General features: G+C 39.8%; 1 protein-coding gene and 1 long non-coding RNA gene across 7 annotated transcripts in view; one reads left to right on the top strand and one right to left on the bottom strand.

Moving 5' to 3' along the window:
• The window catches only part of MACROD2 (mono-ADP ribosylhydrolase 2), a 987387-nt gene that overhangs the window by 127831 nt on the left and 840770 nt on the right, over positions 1-18786 (top strand). For all 6 annotated transcript variants that reach the window (XM_083431708.1, XM_083431705.1, XM_083431709.1 and 3 more), the window contains exon 4: positions 13273-13302. In XM_083431708.1, coding sequence (XP_083287834.1) covers positions 13273-13302 — 30 coding nt within the window. The remainder of the gene's footprint in view (positions 1-13272; positions 13303-18786) is intronic.
• On the bottom strand, positions 13108-14784 carry LOC310673460. The gene is made up of 2 exons (XR_014509037.1): positions 14692-14784; positions 13108-13323 (listed from the first exon to the last, which is right to left on the bottom strand). It is a non-coding gene; the product is annotated as an uncharacterized lncRNA (long non-coding RNA).

Below are 18786 nucleotides of genomic sequence, written 5' to 3'. Positions count from 1 at the left end.
GTAATTTATTAAGTCAGAGCACTATGTTCACATGCATTGTTTTCGCGTTTGTACCAGATAGTTGCAAGCCATTAAAACAATAAAGATAATGTTGAAAAGCAGATCAAAATCAATAAATACATTCAAATTGATGAAAGCTCCTTAGCCAATTAAATTGGCACCTATCTAAACAATGGCAAAGCTTTGTTGATACTCAGATGTCTGGTGGATGCATATTTCAGCATTTGGTTGCGGAAATATTCCATTCAGTGCACTTCCATATGAGATGAACTTTCCAGGGTTGTTTTTTTTTAAAGCATGCGTCAGTATCCAGCTAAATAATTGTGTGATGTGAGCAGCGCATCTTCTCCTTGAGCAATGGAATTTTCCTCTCTACATTTGCCCCATGCTCTGTAGGCTTGGAGAACAGATTTAGGGGGCATCCAGGGAAGGGGAGTCCCATTGCACAAGCAGAAATCATTCCACTTGAGCAGGAAGTTACAGTGGTACCTCAGGTTACATACGCGTCAGGTTACAGACTCCGCTAACCCAGAAATAGTGCTTCAGGTTAAGAACTTTCCTTCAGGATGAGAACAGAAATCGTGCTCTGGCGGCGCGGCAGCAGCAGGAGGCCCCATTAGCTAAAGTGGTGCTTCAGGTTAAGAACAGTTTCAGGTTAAGTACGGACCTCCAGACCGAATTAAGTACTTAACCCGAGGTACCACTGTATTTAACACTACTTTGGATATAATCCATGTACGTATCTTAAGTTTATGTGTCTGTTTTGGAGATTGGCTTCCCACTATGTACGTATGTGGCAAAATAAACATCAGTGGCCCCCAGCCTCTCACTTTGTGGAAAGATAACTGCCCAGGTAGCAAAAGTGATTGACATTTTCCAACGTTACACCATTAAGTTGGTAGAGCACTAGCTTTAATACGAGTCAATAGTGTGATGTAGCAGCAAAAAAATCTAATGCTGTTCTATTATTATTTGAGGGAATTGAGTATGTTTAGCCTGGTAAAGTGAAAACTAAGAGGAGATATGATAGCCATTGTTAAAAATTTGGAAAATCAATAAAAATTAATTGGTAAAAAAAGAGAGATATGATAGCCATCTTCCAATATCTAAAGAACTATCACATGGAGGATGGAGCAAGCTTGTTTACTCCTGTTCCAGAGGCTAGGGTCCAAACCAAAGGATTCAAGTTATAAGAAATGAGATTCTGACTAAACATCAGGAAGAACTTTCTGTCAGTAAGAACTGTTTGACAGTGGAACAGACTCTCATGAGAGTTGGTGGACTCTCCTTCCTTGGAGGTTTTTAAGCAGAGAGGTTGGTGGCCATCTGTCATGTATGACATAGTAGAGATTCCTGCATGGCAGAGGTTTGATAACCCTTGAGGTCCCTTCCAACTCTACAATTCTATGATTCTGTGATTCTTTCATGCTAGATACGTGCAGAGCAGACAATAAAGCCAAATTCGCATTCGTATGAGTTGAAACTTCCACTTACTGATAGCTACTGTGTGCAAGTGTAAAAAGGTCTTCTGCAGTGACGAGGAGTTCCAGAACTTCAGGATAAAGCATGATGCATTTTATATTTGGATAGAAAGAGGCCATTCCAGTTCCCTTAAAAAATGGTACACCTGGGCATTGAAAAGATAACATTGCTGTACTTATTCTCTAGTCCAGTGAAGATCTGTTACTACATTCAGTTACTGTATAAAGAAAATCACCTAGCTGCAGATTTCATTCCCTGGAGGTGTGCATTTGTGGCAGTCTCAATCTTACATTCCTGTCTTTTGTGCATGGTGAGATACCAGTCATTTTCCTGATTTAATCTTTTGATACCTAGGGATGAGGGTGGCAATGTGGGTTAAACCATTGAGCCTAGGGCTTGCCAATCAGAAGGTTGGCGGTTCGAATCCCCGCGATGGGGTGAGCTCCCGTTGCCCAGTCCCTGCTCCTGCCAACCTAGCAGTTCAAAAGCATGAAGGATTAATACATTATTGCTTGACCATTTACTTGCAATATACTGTTTCTGTACATACAGAATTGCACTGGCTATGAATGCCTTTCTTATTTTAGAGAATTTAGCATTCATCAATAAAAAACTAATGTCAGTGTAGTTGCTCTGGGGAACTACAATGACTGCACTGGGGTTGCAGTTGTAATGTTGATTTGTAACATTAAAATGGATTTAAATGGTTTAAAAGTAAAAATAATGCCACAGGTATATACAGAGGAAAAATATATATACAGTACATTACATGGGTCACACCATAACTTGCCTGGACCATATGCTTAGTTACTGTTGTGGAGATAGAGAAGAAGCTAGAGACTGAGAGTTGCCTTATATGAAAATAGGAGGCAGAGTCTTAAGAACACAGTGTAGCACTAGAGGGACAGAAAGGTCCAGGAAGAGGACAAGTTCAAATGTACTTTCTCTGACTTTCAAGAGTCAAAGGTGGCAGAGAGATAAGGAATTGCAGATGCTGGAGAGGAATGAGTGTTGAAATACTATGGTTACCTGTCCTACTAGTGAAAGAAAAACACTAAATTGCAGTCTCCACTGTAGCTGTAGGTAGGGGGCCACAGCTTGGATTGAAAGCTTTGACAGGGTTTTTATTGTTTCTAATTATCCTTCCACCTGTCAAAATAGAAGGCCCATAATTAGTGGTCAGATAAACAATGGCTGTGTGAATTCCCAAACTCTGAATTTCCCAAACCCACAGTTTGGTTCAAAATGTGTGAGAGAGTTGTTTCTTTAAAAAGACATTGGCAGATATACAGTGGTACCTCAGGTTACATACGCTTCAGGTTACATATGCTTCAGGTTACAGACTCCATTAACCCAGAAATATTACCCCGGGTTAAGAACTTTGCTTCAGGATGAGAACAGAAATCGTGCTCCAGCGGCGCGGCGGCAGCGGGAGGCCCCATTAGCTAAGTGGTGCTTCAGGTTAAGAACAGTTTCAGGTTAAGAACGGACCTCTGAAACAAATTAAGTACTTAACTCGAGGTACCACTGTATGCCTTTCTGCAAGGAATCCTAACTAAACCTGAAGAAACAGCGTACATGGTTCAGCTGCAAGGTGAACAGGGAAAAGAGAAGACAAAGAAGGGATCTAGGTGAAGTTCGTACAGGGGGAGAAAGAGGCAGAGGCAACTTACTGCAGCCCTTCTGCAAAACATCTGAAAAACAGCAGAGAACAGCGGTTTTCTGTTGTGCTCACCAAAATAGAGCAGATTGTGGGCATGCACCCTGTTATAGGGAAACTAGCAGGGAATCTCAGACTGAATGCAAAAGGCGATTTTCAGACTTGATACAAGTGCCATAACATAACAAATGACACAGGTGAAAAAGCTGTCCTTGGTTCGCCATAGTAATATGCCTGTGGTTGGCACATACTGCAATCATGCTGCAATCAGTGCTGGTTTGCACGCTAGAGACATCCCCTGGTTCACCCTGGTGCCTTTCCTGTCACTCAGAGCCAAGCCAAATTGCACATGTGGTCTTGCTATGTGTACAGAGTTCCTGCTGAACCAAGCTTCTCAATAATAAGCTTCAGGAACAAACTTAGTGAGATGTCTTGTGAACAAATCACCTACAATTTGATAGATAAAAAACAACCCGGCAAATAAAGGCTTTGTCCTACACCATCAGAAAGCGCTTCTACCTTGACTATTGCAGCCTGCTTCTTCTCCTTCCCGAAGAATCTGTACACTTTCATCTATTTGATTGCTTGTCTTTTCTTTTATCTTCAAAGCTTTTGAAATATTCTTTTGAGTCTTTTTTCATGAATCTTGAAGAAGGAATGTAGAACTAATGTTCACCTTCATGTCACTGTTTCCACGGTATCTAAAGTTTCAAAATTATTTAGAATTTATTGAACATTAAGTGGGACACAACTAGGTTTGTTTGTTTGTTGTATATTCGTTTTGTGCTTATTAGTTTCGTTTTATATAACAAACACTATCAAATATAATCATGATAGAAAATAGATTACTATAAGATCAGGGGAAAGTATGACATGTTGGCTTTAACTTTTCAAGCTGAAGATCAACTGCTGTAAAACGATAATGAGAAGACAGTTTCACTATAGCATATTGGCCCCTCTATAATTTATCAGTTGCATATATGTTACTTTTAAAGGTATTTCTGTTCTAAATGTCTTCTGATATATGTGTAAATGCAGTTTTCAGTCATTTATAATTTTTAAAAAGAGGTTATAAGAAATTCTGGTGTTAACTTTTTATTCATGTATTTTTATATTTACATCAGCATCGTTGAGCAAATTTGATATTTTGCCCTTGTTTTCCCCCTCTGCCTTCTTTGTGCCTTTGTCTGGAAGACATCATACTTATTTTTTTTCCATTAAACATAAACATGATTGATTGATTTAAGTCATCTTTTGTGATTAAGAAGCTGTAAGAAAAACCCTGAGAATATGAAGTCATTACTGGTCCCATCCTTTGGGTACATCTTCTGTGCAAGCTTCACTGAAATTGATAGGAGTTGTCCTTGTTCTTGGAGAGATCCCGTTCATGCCAAAAGTACCTGAGTGAGAAGAGTTACTGATAAATTGGTCTATTGCATATCTGTTATAGTCTGTGTTTATTTTTGTTGTTACTGTTTTGTAAGATAACTATTGCTTATGTCTACACTGGATACACTTGCCATAAAAAGTTTTTCCTTCTATAGACTTACTCTGCAGGGAACATTGCACTTTGCTGTATGGTTCCTTATATATTTACTTTGATTCGTTATGCCAGTTTCTCTTTTTATCATTTTATCATCATTTACCTTTACTGGATCGGAGAATGTTCACTGTTCTAATTTAGCTAGAATGAAATCTTTTATCTGAAAGGAGATACTTTTTACTACTTAGATCAGGGTAGTCCAACTTTTCATACCAAGTGGGCTGCAAGAGTACTTCAACACGGAACCCCAAGGTCACACAGTGCCTTGTCACGTCGTGGTAGGGAACAAATGTTGCTGTGGTTGCATGTTGGACTGCCCCGACTTAGAAAACCCCCACTATGGATCTTTTTTTTCCAGTTCTTAGAAATGGCTCTCAGCATTGTTTGTTAATGCCAAGGTTCCAAATAACTTTATTGCGCTAGCCATTGACCATGACAAATCTAAAACAAAAATAAATGCAAGAAAAAGGGATGTCACACCGCAAATAATAGTCTCTATTTAGATCTCTGAGTCTCCCTTAAAGTACACTACTATATTGTCCAGGGTCGTCTTTCTGATCTTTTTGGCAGCCAAAACAAAAAGGGCGACTTTATGAGTCACTGAAGCATTTACATTGCTAAGAAGCCATAGGACCTTCTCTGCTGGGGAGAGACATCTTTCCTGTATGGATGGTAAGGTGCGAAATCACCTCCTGGGTCCAGTATATAGTGGGCAATATAGTAAATAGTCCAAGGTGTCTTTCACCTGCAGTTGCCCATATATACAGAGTTTGTCTTTGTATGGTACCCTGTTATATTGTCTGTCTAGGATAGTAGAGGGCATGGCTTGAAAATGCAGCTCAGTAAAAGCTGGCCAGAGATTTGACAGATCTGGCTCCAAAATGGATTGTTTTTAGAAGGGGGAACCAGGAAGAGCGTTTGGAGGATTTGATTACTTGCAGATCATGTAGTAATTCTGTCCAGTGACACCAAGCCCTTAATTGGCGTTTGTCTGTGGACACGGGTGACGCTGTAGTCTAAACCACTGAGCCTAGGGCTTGCCGATTGGAAGGTTGGCGGTTTGAATCCCTGCGAAGGGGTGAGCTCCCGTTGCTTAGTCCCAGCTCCTGCAAACCTAGCAGTTCAAAAGCACGAAGTGCAAGTAGATAAATAGGTACCGCTCTGGCAGGAAGATAAACGGCGTTTTCGTGCGCTGTTCTGGTTTCGCCAGAATAGGCTTAGTCATGCTGGCCACATGACCCAGAAAAACTGTCTGCAGACAAACGTCTGCTCCCCTGGCCAGTAAAGTGAGATGAGCGCCGCAACCCCAGTCACCTCATGACTGGACTTAACTGTCAGGGGTCCTTTACTTTTTTACCTGTGGATATAATCTCCTCTAGCTTGTGGAAAAAATAAGAGTTCGAGTAACATTGGATGTTAGATTTCCACCATCAGCTGTTCTCCAATTCTGCACAACACAGGGCTGGCAAGCACTCGCATGGCATGGAGGGCCATCTTTTCAGGTAATTAAATCTGGTACAGTCAACTCCTGCAGTTAACGTTGGCCATCAAGCTTCCATGTGTAAGAGTGCGGCTGCTGTTCCCTTGGGTAGGGAAAACAGTCTCTTGAGAAATTAGTTTTGCACCATTTCTAACCCTTTAATAGCACTCTCATCCTTAACGCCATAAAGCATTTGAGGGATCCTTTTACTGCCAGATATTTTAGCACAGGCTGAAGGTGGGTTTCCCACCTTTTGTGAATCATCGTGTCGGTAATCGCTGTACAGTTTTCGGATCAACAGGAGGAGCCTGTGTTTTATATTGGTGTTTAGGAGTTTCTCCCACTATCTGCTATGATTAATGGAGTTAAAGGCAAACAAACAAACAACTTACACTTTTTAATTCTAGTATACTTTCTGATGATATGATTTAGCAGGAAGCATCGGTTGATGATGCTGAATCCTTCTCTAAATGCTGCTTGTTCTCCGTGCAGAATGTTATTTGTATGTAGCCAGTCAGTTAACTTTATTTGGAAATGCTGAGAGTATAACTTTGAAGACATTATCTAGCAGGCTAATGGGGCGGTAATATTGTGGTAGAGATCTGTCCCCTTTTCTTGAAGATAGGAACAATGATGTTTGTCTTCCAGCTATGTTCTTTATATGTATAAATAGCTTGGCCAAAATAGGTAACCACCATTCCGAATGAGTCATGAAGAGCTCTGGAGGCATCATGTTTTCTCCCGGGGCTTTGTTTTGTTTTAAACCTTCACTCAGGTGTTTTAGTTTATTGGGGGACACGTCTCAACAGTAGCTGCTGCTGCTTTTTTCCCATCCTATGCTGGTCAGCGTATTCTTAACCCAAACTATTACTCATGTGTTTGGGCTTGGTTATTGCATGTTACAAAGTTGAACTTCCTCATAATTACTTCCAAGAAATTGGATTGCAGTGTCAGCCAAAGACTTTAGAATTGACATGTTCTAGTTGGAAGGTCTGTCTAGCCAAGTGTTAGGTTCTGCCAAAGCTGATGAGTAATTGTCTCTGTATATTGTTTCTATACCTGTCACTTCTGATGAGTTTTCTGTCTGTCATTTTTATGAACCCTTTCCATAAATGTCGCCATGGCTGCATCTGCATTTTCTTAATGACATTGTTTCAAATATTTATGCATTGCTAAATGCAAGGTATGGGAGCTGTTGGCTTTTAGCAGTACTGCCCAGGATTGGTCCTATCATTAGGCAGAGAGAGAGAGAGAGAGAGAGAGAGAGAGAGAGAGAGAGAAAGCACTGCTGTGAGGTATGAGATAGTAGCATAGTGTTGGAGGACAAAACTCCCAAATGAGCCTGCTTTCCTTACAAGCATTGAAGTAACATTCAGCAATCAGTCGGTTGGCTTTTGTATTAAGAATCTGGCGGGCACCATCTGGTACTGTAGCAAAATGTATTGGGCCAACCCTGGCCATGTCCCAAGTATCTGCCATCGTTTTATCTGCAGGAATGTAAAGAAGATTATGGTAACTCTCCGTTATAAGTGAATAAATGAATATTGGACTTGTTTACACATCAGACATCTGGTTCAAAGCATTTGACTTCGTTGGATGTACCATTTATATGTAATGGAAAATAGTACATGATGGCATATATCTTGCTATTACGAACATCTTTGCTAAGATTCAAGAACTGCTTAGTTTGAATCTCATCTCATGAGCCTTGCACTCACTAGGTAGCCTTAAGGAAGCCACTGTTTCCTTGGTCTCACGCTCCCCCTCCCCAATTATAATCTGCAGCTGATAATACTGACCCTATCTTGCAGAGTTGTTAAAATGATTGCAACAAGATATTCTGTGCAAAGGACTTTGAGCATGCAAGAACACTATATAAACTCAACATTTCTGATAGTGTTTGGAAATATAATAAAATGCACATTATTATGTACCCAAGCAATGTCCCTGCTGAGGAAATGTCAGTAATCTTGCTTTTGTGGAACAAGCCATAGAAATATTTACATGCAAAGTCATAATATGGGAATGAATAGAGCCATGCAATAGTTGTGAACAATGGGACACATCCTGAAGAAAAGAGAGAGTTCACATAGAATTGCTGACAATGTCACCTAGTCTCATCAGAGAGTCAGCATGAGGTATTGTCTGTGTACAGCATAATTTAGGAGGGTTATGCATCAGGTACATGGTTAATCAGTGTTCAGTGCTTAGTCAGTGTCTATGATTGATGATTTCCTTTTAATTCTCGAGTCCAGCTTTCTGCTCAACACATTTTATTCATAATGAATGTACAGATGGGTATTCCAATATTCCATGTTTGGGAACTGATGTGTATATAGTAAATGCTTTTAGGGTATTTCCAAAGGTGTGTGAAGATTGGTAAGGAACAATACTTTTATAGAGTATTAAAAAAAACCCCACATGTGCATGCACAGGGTGTTTTTCAGCCCTGTTTAATTGCCACCATGAAAGAGAATTTGGTTCACCCATATTTGCACATCATGTCATGTGACTTGGCAAATGCACCCCCCCCCAGCCAGACCTTGATTCAGAGAGGTGCTTCCATGTGCCTCTCCCTCTTCCCAAGTTGTCTCATGTGCAGTAAGCCAGGTACAAATTAGCAGCTCCCCTAAAACTCATGTCTGGCTTGACATCTTCTCTGCTCTTCTGGCCCTGGGGGAGGTGGGACTTGGGATTTGAGAGATAGCCAGAAAGCTGGTGTGGAGACCTCTGGTGTTGGGACAGGGATGTCTGGATCCCATGGTTTTTCAAGGCCACTGGCAGTGTGTAGATCTGATGGGTACTTCTGTGCCACCCTGCCCCGCTCTCCTCCAAGGAGACCTCATTCAAGTTATTGGCAGGATTGACTGACTATTTTTTCCTGGGGGGGGGGGGGAGAGAGAGAGAGAGGTGCTAAGGAATGCAGTTAAATGTATATGAAAATGACATTGATCAAACTATATTTATGAAATATGGTTAAAGTTCATGTAAACTATTTTGACTTCTATCATTATGCAACACTCAGAAGAGCTCCTTGCTCTCATCAGTTACCTTGTTCTCAATTTGTTTGTGTGTGTATGTATGAGAACAGCAGATCAAACAAAATAGCATTGACAGGTAAAGACATCTCCTGAAACATGTGAGAGGCAATGTAGCTACCTGTATTGTCAATTGCTGGTACCCTTCTCACCACCTGTCACCTTCTGTGATGTTTTATTGATGAAAAGAAAAGTGTCCCTGGTTAAAGAATGCCTTCCTTCTCTCAACTAATTCCAGATTTAAGGGTTGAAAATGTGTGTGTGTGTGTGTGTGTGTGTGTGTGTGTGTGTATGTGCATGAGAGAGATAGAGAGATAGATAGATGTGTATCTGTGTGTGTATTTTGCAGTTAACCAATATAAACAAAATATTTGTTTTTCAGTATGTGGCACTCAGATCAATACAAAAATGTGAACCGAGTGTTAAAGTATATTTTATTATAGCAACAGATGCTCAGCTGCATGACATAACAGGGTTTTTTGTTCCTCATCAAACCCATTACTGCCTGCTGAATAGATGATCCAGAAAAAATTAGCATTTTTAAAGTGGATAAATGTCTGTTTTTCAGAGAATGTCATCAATGCCGCTCATTTAAATTGTTTACAATGTTACAAACATGTTATCTCTAGAGATGCTGTAGAAATAGAGTGCTTCACACTAAACAAACCACACAATATTGGCAACTTGCATTTTATTGTGAGAAAGTTTTATGTACATTTTAGAATAATGATTTTTATTCTCCACATATCTGTATGTAATGCAAAAGATGTTATTGTGAATACGGAATTTGGAAACTTTTGAACCAAATCATTTAACTGATGGAGTTTTCCATAGTGAGAGACTTCTAAATTCGTTATCTGTTTGATGTTCATTCCCACCTTTCCAGACAGTGTCATGCAATCAAGCAGCAATCCAGTGTTTGAAGCAATTCAGAATTAAAATATTCAGCTCACATATATTAGCTAATAGCGAAGTGAAGAATTGGCATGAGGCGCATGTGTATATGAAGAACTGTAGCTTGAATTCTGCTTAAGGCAATGGCTTTTGTGAAGCTGACAGGAGTCTATTTCAGTCTTCTTAGGCTCCCAGCAGCTGAAATCCTGGTGCTTGCTACTAACCCCGATCTCCTTCCCTTGTGCTCTTATTACCTAGGCATATGCAGAACATCCCTTTATTTCTGTGGAATTTCCTACTTTTTCTGCCCCATGATCTCAAAATAACTGTAAACTGAAATCCTTGCTTTTAGGAACTGGAGTTTTAAATCAGATGGGCCCCCAAATGCAGATGCTGCTCACTACTTTTAGTGGGTTGCTAATCTGGGTGTGCATCCAAACATATACCCCGCACTGAACCCTGATTTTCATTGGGATTAGGTATACAGGTGCACACCCTCATTCGTAATGCCTCCTATACCCAGCTAGCTTGCACAAGAGTTTGCATCTCCAGCCACCAATAATTCCCCCTCCCTTGGGAGAATGAAATTCATAGAATCAGAGTTGGAAGAGACCATGAGAGTCATCTAGTCCAACCCCCTGCAATGGAGGAATATTTTCCCCAATGTGGGTCTTGAACCCACCATCCCGAGATTGAGTCTCATGCTCTACTGACTTTGCTATCCCAAATAATAAAATTGATTTTCTCATTGGGATTGGACTGTGCTGTCAGTCTCTTTACTGAAACTTTCTCCTATAGGCATTTTCACAGCTACATCATGTTAATTAATGGTTTGTACATAGACTTAAATGCCCTCCCCTTAATGCAAACCAGCAGGCTAGTTTCCACCTGTTATATTTATTTTTAGTATGTATTTTTTAATTTAAAACGTTTATATACCTCATTCTACACTGTTAAGGTTTCAGAGTGGTGTTTTTTTGTTGGCATCCATCTGTCCCGAGAGACAATGGAGTATGCCTCTGCGGGTAAAATCAAACAACTGTGTTAGCAACACCAAAGTGACCTCCCCAGGGTGCAAACCTCAGCAGTGTGTATGGAAGTACTGGACTGCCCAGATGACAAGACACTTCGCTGAGGTGGTCCAAAGGAAAGCGGACCAATACGGTTGGCACCAATTCGGCTGCAGGAGTTGCTGGAAGGAGGTGTACAAGGCGCCATCCAGCCATTCACTCTGGATTAGTGTAGGGTTTACTCCTTAGCCTATACTTCTCCCAAAGATATCCTGCAAGGCAATGGAGGTTTAGGACCAGAGTTTTCCTTTTGCTAGATGGGCTACCTTCTCAGGTTCACGAGCCCCATCTGCCCCTCATTGTGGTGGGAAGGTAAATGGCTTTTCCATGCGCTCTGGTTTCCGCCATGGTGTCCCGTTGCGCCTGAAGTGGTTTTGTCATGCTGGCCACATGACCTGGAAAGCTGTCTGTGGACAAACGCTGGCTCCCTCGGCCTGAAAGCGAGATGAGCACCACAACCCCATAGTCGCTTTTGACTGGACTTAACTGCCCAGGGGTCCTTTACCTCTTTACCTTTTACATCTGTGCATGTGGATATCACTTAATCATGATTCAGGTGCTTTCCTCAAAAAAGATGATTGTGGGAGGGCGGGAACAAGAGTTAGCTGAAACACATTCTTACTTTTCCATGGTGATCCTCTCTGATGCAAGAGCAGGCATACGTTTCTGTGTTCAATTCATGCCTTTAAGCATTTAAAAGCCTCTTTTCACCTACAACTAACTGTTGCTAGTGCATGAAGGAAGAGTGCTTTTATTCCGTGCTACTTCTTGTGTTATGCATTGGAGGTTATCAGTATGTTAGCAGGAAGCAGTTACTATTTTGGGTTCATTAAATCTTCAGTTAAAAATTTTAGTCCTTGATATATGTAAAATGCTTAGTGAACATGTAACAGAGATGTATGTAAATGTTCACATGTACAAAATTCATATGTACAAAATCATAGGTACAAACTTTTGAGTGCAAGATAATGTGCAAAGACACCCTGTGTGCGTCTCTGTTGTCACATTTTAAAATTGACAGTTTGGTCTCAGTGTGAGAGGTTTGTGAGCTGATTTCAAGGACTAGCGTTTGAGATGAAATAAGCAAAAACTCCCATACACTTGAGGGAGATATACTGCATTGGCAGAATGATGGATTTAGATGACATTTGGGGGGGATTTAGTACTCTCCTCCTTTGGTCTCTAGTTTTCTTCTTTTGTAATGTTTCAACAAATGTTGATTGGTTATACAGAGGTGAAAGTGATATCTTAACAAATACATCTGCTGTGATAGTAATGTGGATTTTGGTTTGTTTGTGTGCTCATGGATATGATTTTATATGCGTTACTTAAAGTTGAAATCTTTAGTAGGCTTATCAGCAGCAAACATTATATTTGCTTGATTGTTTATGTAACGATAATTTTTACCCTTTCTGACGCATACCCAATCGCTCTAGGCAACTTACAACAAATAGATTACAATTTCACAATAAATATCAAGAAAGAATGTAATGGAGTTAGAGGGGGCAGGACGGATAAATCAGTCTCTTCTGGTGTCATGGATAGAGTATTTCTTTTGGTGATTAATTGTGACGCTCTGAACTCCTGGGACTCCTGCGAAATAGGTGATATGGAAAATTTACCTCGAGTTTAATTTAGAGGTGGGTAAGTAGCCTTGTGCTCACCCACAAAATCAACTGTTCCTCCTGAGCATTAAAGTCAAATGCTCAGAATTCTTCCAGGAGGTTCACTCAAGGTTTAACTTTACACTTGAAGGTTACAATGCCAGACTCAGCACAGGCACTGGGGGATTCTAGCAACAGTGGGAAAGATCTGGATAGGTCTTTACTTATGCAAGAAATGGCACTCTACGCATTCTTCCCCACGCAGGTTCATGGGCCTTGCCTTGACAACTAAATCTGTTATTTCATTTTTGTCTACATACAAATAGAAGCTGCATATTGTTTTGTATGTAATGTTTAATTTAAACTTTGCCTAAAGTCCTTGTGTTAACAGAAAAGGTGGCCTGGCTTTATTTTTGTTTTTCTATTGTTAGAGAATATTAAAAAAACAAAACACGCTAAGCTTGCTCTGATGTAATTCTTGGTTCTCTTGTTCTTCCACAGCTAATTCAAGTCTTCTCGGAGGTGGCGGTGGTAAGTTTGGCCTCTTTTATCCTAAGCGTTGCAAGAAACAGAAAGTATTTTTTTGAAATAAAACTCAATCAACAGAACATCCAGACTGAATAAACAGGCAAGAATCTGACCACATGCTATAAATTTAAACATCTTTAATTTTTACAATACAGATAATCACTATACATCCTGTCTAGCAGAGGCTAGGAGTTGTTTTTGAGTATGGTAATTATGTAAAATAACTCATAGGTTGGTATCACTATAATCTGACTAATCCCCAACATAAATGCAAAATGCCTACTTTGTTGAAGGTTCATTTCATACTGGAAGAATTCAGTTTGGGGAAGAAGAAGTTGAAGGGGCAGTAGGTAGGAGTGTTGGGCTTGTGAATAATTTGCCATCAGTGGTTGTTTCTGTTTTAGATGTATTGTAAGTTATTTCAAGAAGAATCTCAACTGATACTTAAGGTTTTTTTGTGCTTTAACTTGTTCTGAACCGGTGAGAGGCAAAATAACTTGACACGTGATAATGCCATTTCTCTTACTGCTTAGAAAAATTCTAACATATACCTCTCCACTTCCTTTCCCTTATCTTGCTTTTGGTATTAAAAGCTTTGCAAAGTGTATATAACAGTTTTTTTGAGGTGGGGGGGGGATTATGCTCCTATGGGTGTGGAACGTGGGGGGTGGGATATGGAGGAAACAGAAAGTCTCTGATAGATATGTTATAAATACGAAAGCAGTAGTCACATTTTCTAAGCTTCTGTCTTGGCTATAGTTATAAGGGTCTGATGATCTTCTGCAAATGGAAAGGGGGAAACCATTTAAAAGCTGAAGGCCACTTGATGCTTTTAGTGTTGGAATCATTCTAAGCATTGTACTTGTATGATTGACAGCATTGAAAATTGACCATTTGGAGATCAATATGTGCTGGTTTGGTCTTCAAATGCATTTGTTGCATCATTGAGATGGAAATAATATTTTAGGTACAAACCTAACCTTATTTGTGGATGTGGTGGCTATTACTTTTATTATGGGACCGCGGAGATGCAATGCTTTCGGCCCCTGCAGCCCTGAAGCTGCCTCTGGAAGCAGCTTTTGATATGCTCTGAGTTTTGACAGTTCAGGATGTAGCAGAAACATGTGATGTTGGGGAAGTCTCTGTCTTAAATGTGCCATATATCTCACAGCATTATCAAATGCTATGTTATGTCAGATATTTGCCAGCCTCTATCTGCCATGTGGTCCTTTTGGTTCTAATTGTGTTGCAATTTGAAAGTACATGAGAACTAATGAGGGGCAAAGAAAGTGTAATAACAAATTTGACTCAAAAGACCAGAAAGCTCAGATTAATTCTGGTAGGCTACACAGTATTTATTTATATCTAATATTTTTAAACATTTATTCCTACCTCTGGGGCAATTGTGTGATGCTCCTCATTCTTACAATAAGTGAGATGAGTTGGATTTTATTCCTCAGAGAGCTTGGATTGGATTTGCATAGGTACTTGGTACTTTCATCTTGCTAAAGAGCACTTCAGTCATTATCCACAAATGCTGATCATTTTTACTTCAGATTGACAGTAAGGCTTTTTGTCACATTTTCCTGGTTTAACAGCAGTTGTTTTTTCCAGTGGTATTGTAACCATTTCCTGCCAGTTAAAAGCAGAGGCAGAATACCTTTCTCCTAGATAAGCTTACTCCCCTCCCCAAACCTTTTCATATCCAAAGAATTAAACAATATGGACACAACAATATACCAAAGCTAATCAGTTTGAAGTCCTATTGATTTCAATACCAGAGATTTAAGAACATGCTTAGTCCTCTGATTGAGATCAGTGAGACATAAGTTTTGACTAGGTCATGACCAATATGTCTACATTTTAACTCCTATCATTATTTGGATACTTAATAAGCTTGTTAAGACAATGAGACCAGGGCATGAGCGTAACAGTACTCTCTCTAATAGTGATTCCCATATTTCCTCTGACAGTCGAGGTAAAATATAGCCATAATAGGTGGGAGCCACTGATAATCTTATCCTCAATGAATTTGTCTAATCTTTTTTATAGCCATCTGTGGCGTTTGCCCGTTCGTTTGAGAGAAAGGGTTAACAGGTAGACCAATTGAAAAGCCAGAGGTAGAGCCTATCTGTTTATAAAAGGGCTTAGCCCGAGGTTTGGGTGTAGTTGTTGGTTGGTTTTAGTGGGTGGGTTGGTTGGTTGGGAAAGGCAGTTGGGAAAGCAGTTGGCAGACAGCTGGAAATAGAGAGACAGTGCAGTTGGTTCTTGTGTGAGGGGAGGTAGAAGAGTTAGAGACAGGATAAAATAAGACGAAGAAGATAAAGAGTAACAACGTTTTGAATGCAGTTAAAGTTTATTTGTGTCTACAATAAACTACACTCTTTGTTAATTCAAGAACCTGACTGAGACTAAGTGATTTACCGGGGAGGACCTGGTTGGTGGCAGCGGATTAGTGGTGTATGGGTCAATAGTCCATGAGACGACCGGGGGCTCTGTACGAATACCCCACCATCTAAGTTGGTGGTCACCACTACCTCTTGTGAGAGGTGTCCCAGTCCAGTTCTATATTTTAGCAATCTCCAGAATAGAGTCATAATACCAGCTGTGTTCTGAAAGCCATTCTTTTGGTAATTTATAATTTGAATGCTTTATTAAGAAGAATTTTGGGAAACAATTTTTTAAAAGAATTGGTCAGTATTCTTTGTATTTCACTTTTAAGGTCTTAATTAATTTCATTATATCCATCAGTTAAGTGTCTCAATGTTTCTTTCTTATTTTCTTTTCCTGGTAGGTACGAGTGTATTATTGCCTAGACACAGACTGTTGCTAAAAATGAATTGACTGCATAAAATATTTGACCTGGGGGCATTTTTTCTCCTCCTGTGACTTGACATGGCTGCTAAAGTTTGTCAGTGTGGAATAGAAGAAATCAGACATCTGCCAGGGGTCCTTTGATAAGCTTTATTACCTGCCCGAGGACAAAGCAGATAACTGAAATTTCCCCTAAGGGTAAACCTTATGAACCATGCAGCAAATTACACTTACATTTTTTGTCAGAAATCCCAGGAATACATATCTGACAGAGTGGAATTGTAGACTGTTCTTTCCCTAGGTTTTGAGGAGGTCCCTTAGGCCTTTTCATATAGTCTCATAAGAACACAATACACTGAAAATATCTGGAAATCTACCGTAATTGAGACAGTCTGTCCATTAGCTCATTTGTGAGATTGCACTGCACTCACAATCAGGCATTTCACTTGAGCAGTTGTTTGTGCAACTGAGCTTGTGCCTTGCAGATAGACTACCTAAATTGGTTCTAAGAGAAGCTTCTTCCTTGCAGTTTACATAGACAGTGCTACCCAAAATTCTGGGGAAGTGAGAACCTCTTTTGTGTGACAATATTCTGGTTTAATAAACCTATTTAATAATAAACTGAGATTAGATTCATTCATTTATTTTATAGATCACCCTCATGGAATAAGTTGTTTAGGGCAGTCATACAACATTCTTCCCTAAATCTTTGTAAGACAGATATGTTCCTTCTGCGGATGACTCAAACCTTGCAAATCTGGCATTGCAGTGAGAGGTGCTGTTATTTGACCCATTTTCAGTTTGTCTTGCCATCGTAAAGAGTCCTTGTAGGAGAAAACGAGAGTTATTTCACAAATGAATATCATTTCTTTGTTGGTAACTTAGTGTTCACTGGTGTTCACCATTACATGATTAATGCACATAAGTCTATGTCACATGTGAGCCACCCAAAGCCAATAACTAAAATCATTGGCAAAAATTAGAGAAAGAACTAAGTGTTTAGCTTTAGCTGACTAGCAGCCTTCATATTTCCATTATAATATCCATTAATATGGGACAGAAGACATGGATATAATGAAATCTTATAAGATTGATGGTATTTCTAAAACTGCGAATGTTATGAGGAACTTTAAATATGTTTAGCATGTAGCAGTTCCTGCAAACCCCTTTCTGAGAATAATAGCATCACGAGGTACCTGGATGAAACAGGTGGTATCTGATAGCGAATTGTACATTTGGGCTGCCATCCATCCGGATTTTCCCAACTGATGTCAGGGGGTTTCTTAAACAATTTGGGGGGTAGCGGTCCTGGTTTTTATTTTTTGAAACATGGCAACCCTATTCTAGACACTCCAGGCTGACTTGACTTTGTTTAGATTTATACCAGGCATCCCCAAACTCAGCCCTCCAGATGTTTTGGGGCTACAATTCCCATCATCCCTGACCACTGGTCCTGTTAGCTAGGGATGATGGGAGTTGTAGTTCCAAAACATCTAGAGGTCCGAGTTTGGGGATGCCTGATTTATACCCTTTCTGATCCCTCCAGCAAATGGTTAAAACTGGTCTTACTTATGCAGATCACCTTCCTGCTTCTTAAAATATCCAACCTGACTCTTTCAGATAAAGCCAATCCCAAATCAGACCATTTAATCTGACCCAAACCATAACAATCTCCTTTGCATTAAATTGGAACTATGAACATCAGTTCACAAGTTGTATATCACCTTAGCAATGTTGAAATAAACAATTATTTTTTACTTTAGGAATTTTAATATATTTTTATCAGTTATGAAAACATTTTTAAAAATAACATAAAACCCCTAGAAAATCCAAACAGAAACTCTCTATTCCTCTCTCCTGCTTCAACCCCCAAGCTCCCATCGAAGTCAGTCAGACCTACATACTGTTCCCCAACAGATACTTTTTTATCCATGTACCTTTGAACATTATTGGAAATGGATGGATTTGGGGGGACAGTCACCCCATAAATAATCCAGCAGTTGTAAAACTGGCACTTTTGAAAAGCCACAACTTTTGTAAGATGTCTAACTATCCAACCTTTTTGTACCTTACAATGTAGGTATTTTGACACGGGCTCTTGGAGTATGAGAGTTTTGTCTTCTTGCTGATTACATGGTAGGACTCTTGGACACGTTGCTTCCTATAATGAAATCACTAACAAAGAGAGCTATGAAATTTCCCTTTGATGTGTTGTAGGCAGGAAACAATGTATTTCTTTCAGATAACTCATGAATTTGTTTTCTGTTGGCATCTCTGGATATTTTGCAGCTGTACCTAATGGAGTCTCCTGCATGCTTGCTTTCCTCCCATCAGTTTCTGGAAGTGAAATCTCTTTGCTGATTGTTCTGGTACATGTTTCAAGGTGTGCTTTTCATTCTTCAGTCACCTAGGTCATGAGTGTTGCTGCAACATCAAACAATGAGTGTTGCTTCGACTTTAAACAAATTACTCCCCATCTGTATCAGGAAAGATGGGAACACTGTATGCTATTGCAGTGTAAAAGTTTGGAAACAGTAATGTTAAAAAGAGAAAACTAACAGATTGCATTTATGTGTGACATGTTTGTCGATAGCCATATTTCAGGGGTGCATCATTCTTCAAGAAGAATTTGGTAGATTTGCTTCAGGGCATTAAGTAATAAAATTATACTTA

This window comes from Podarcis tiliguerta, assembly GCF_965153285.1.
Source record: "Podarcis tiliguerta genome assembly, chromosome: 3".
NCBI lineage: Eukaryota > Metazoa > Chordata > Lepidosauria > Squamata > Lacertidae > Podarcis > Podarcis tiliguerta.
This window is presented reverse-complemented; position numbering and strand designations above follow the sequence as displayed.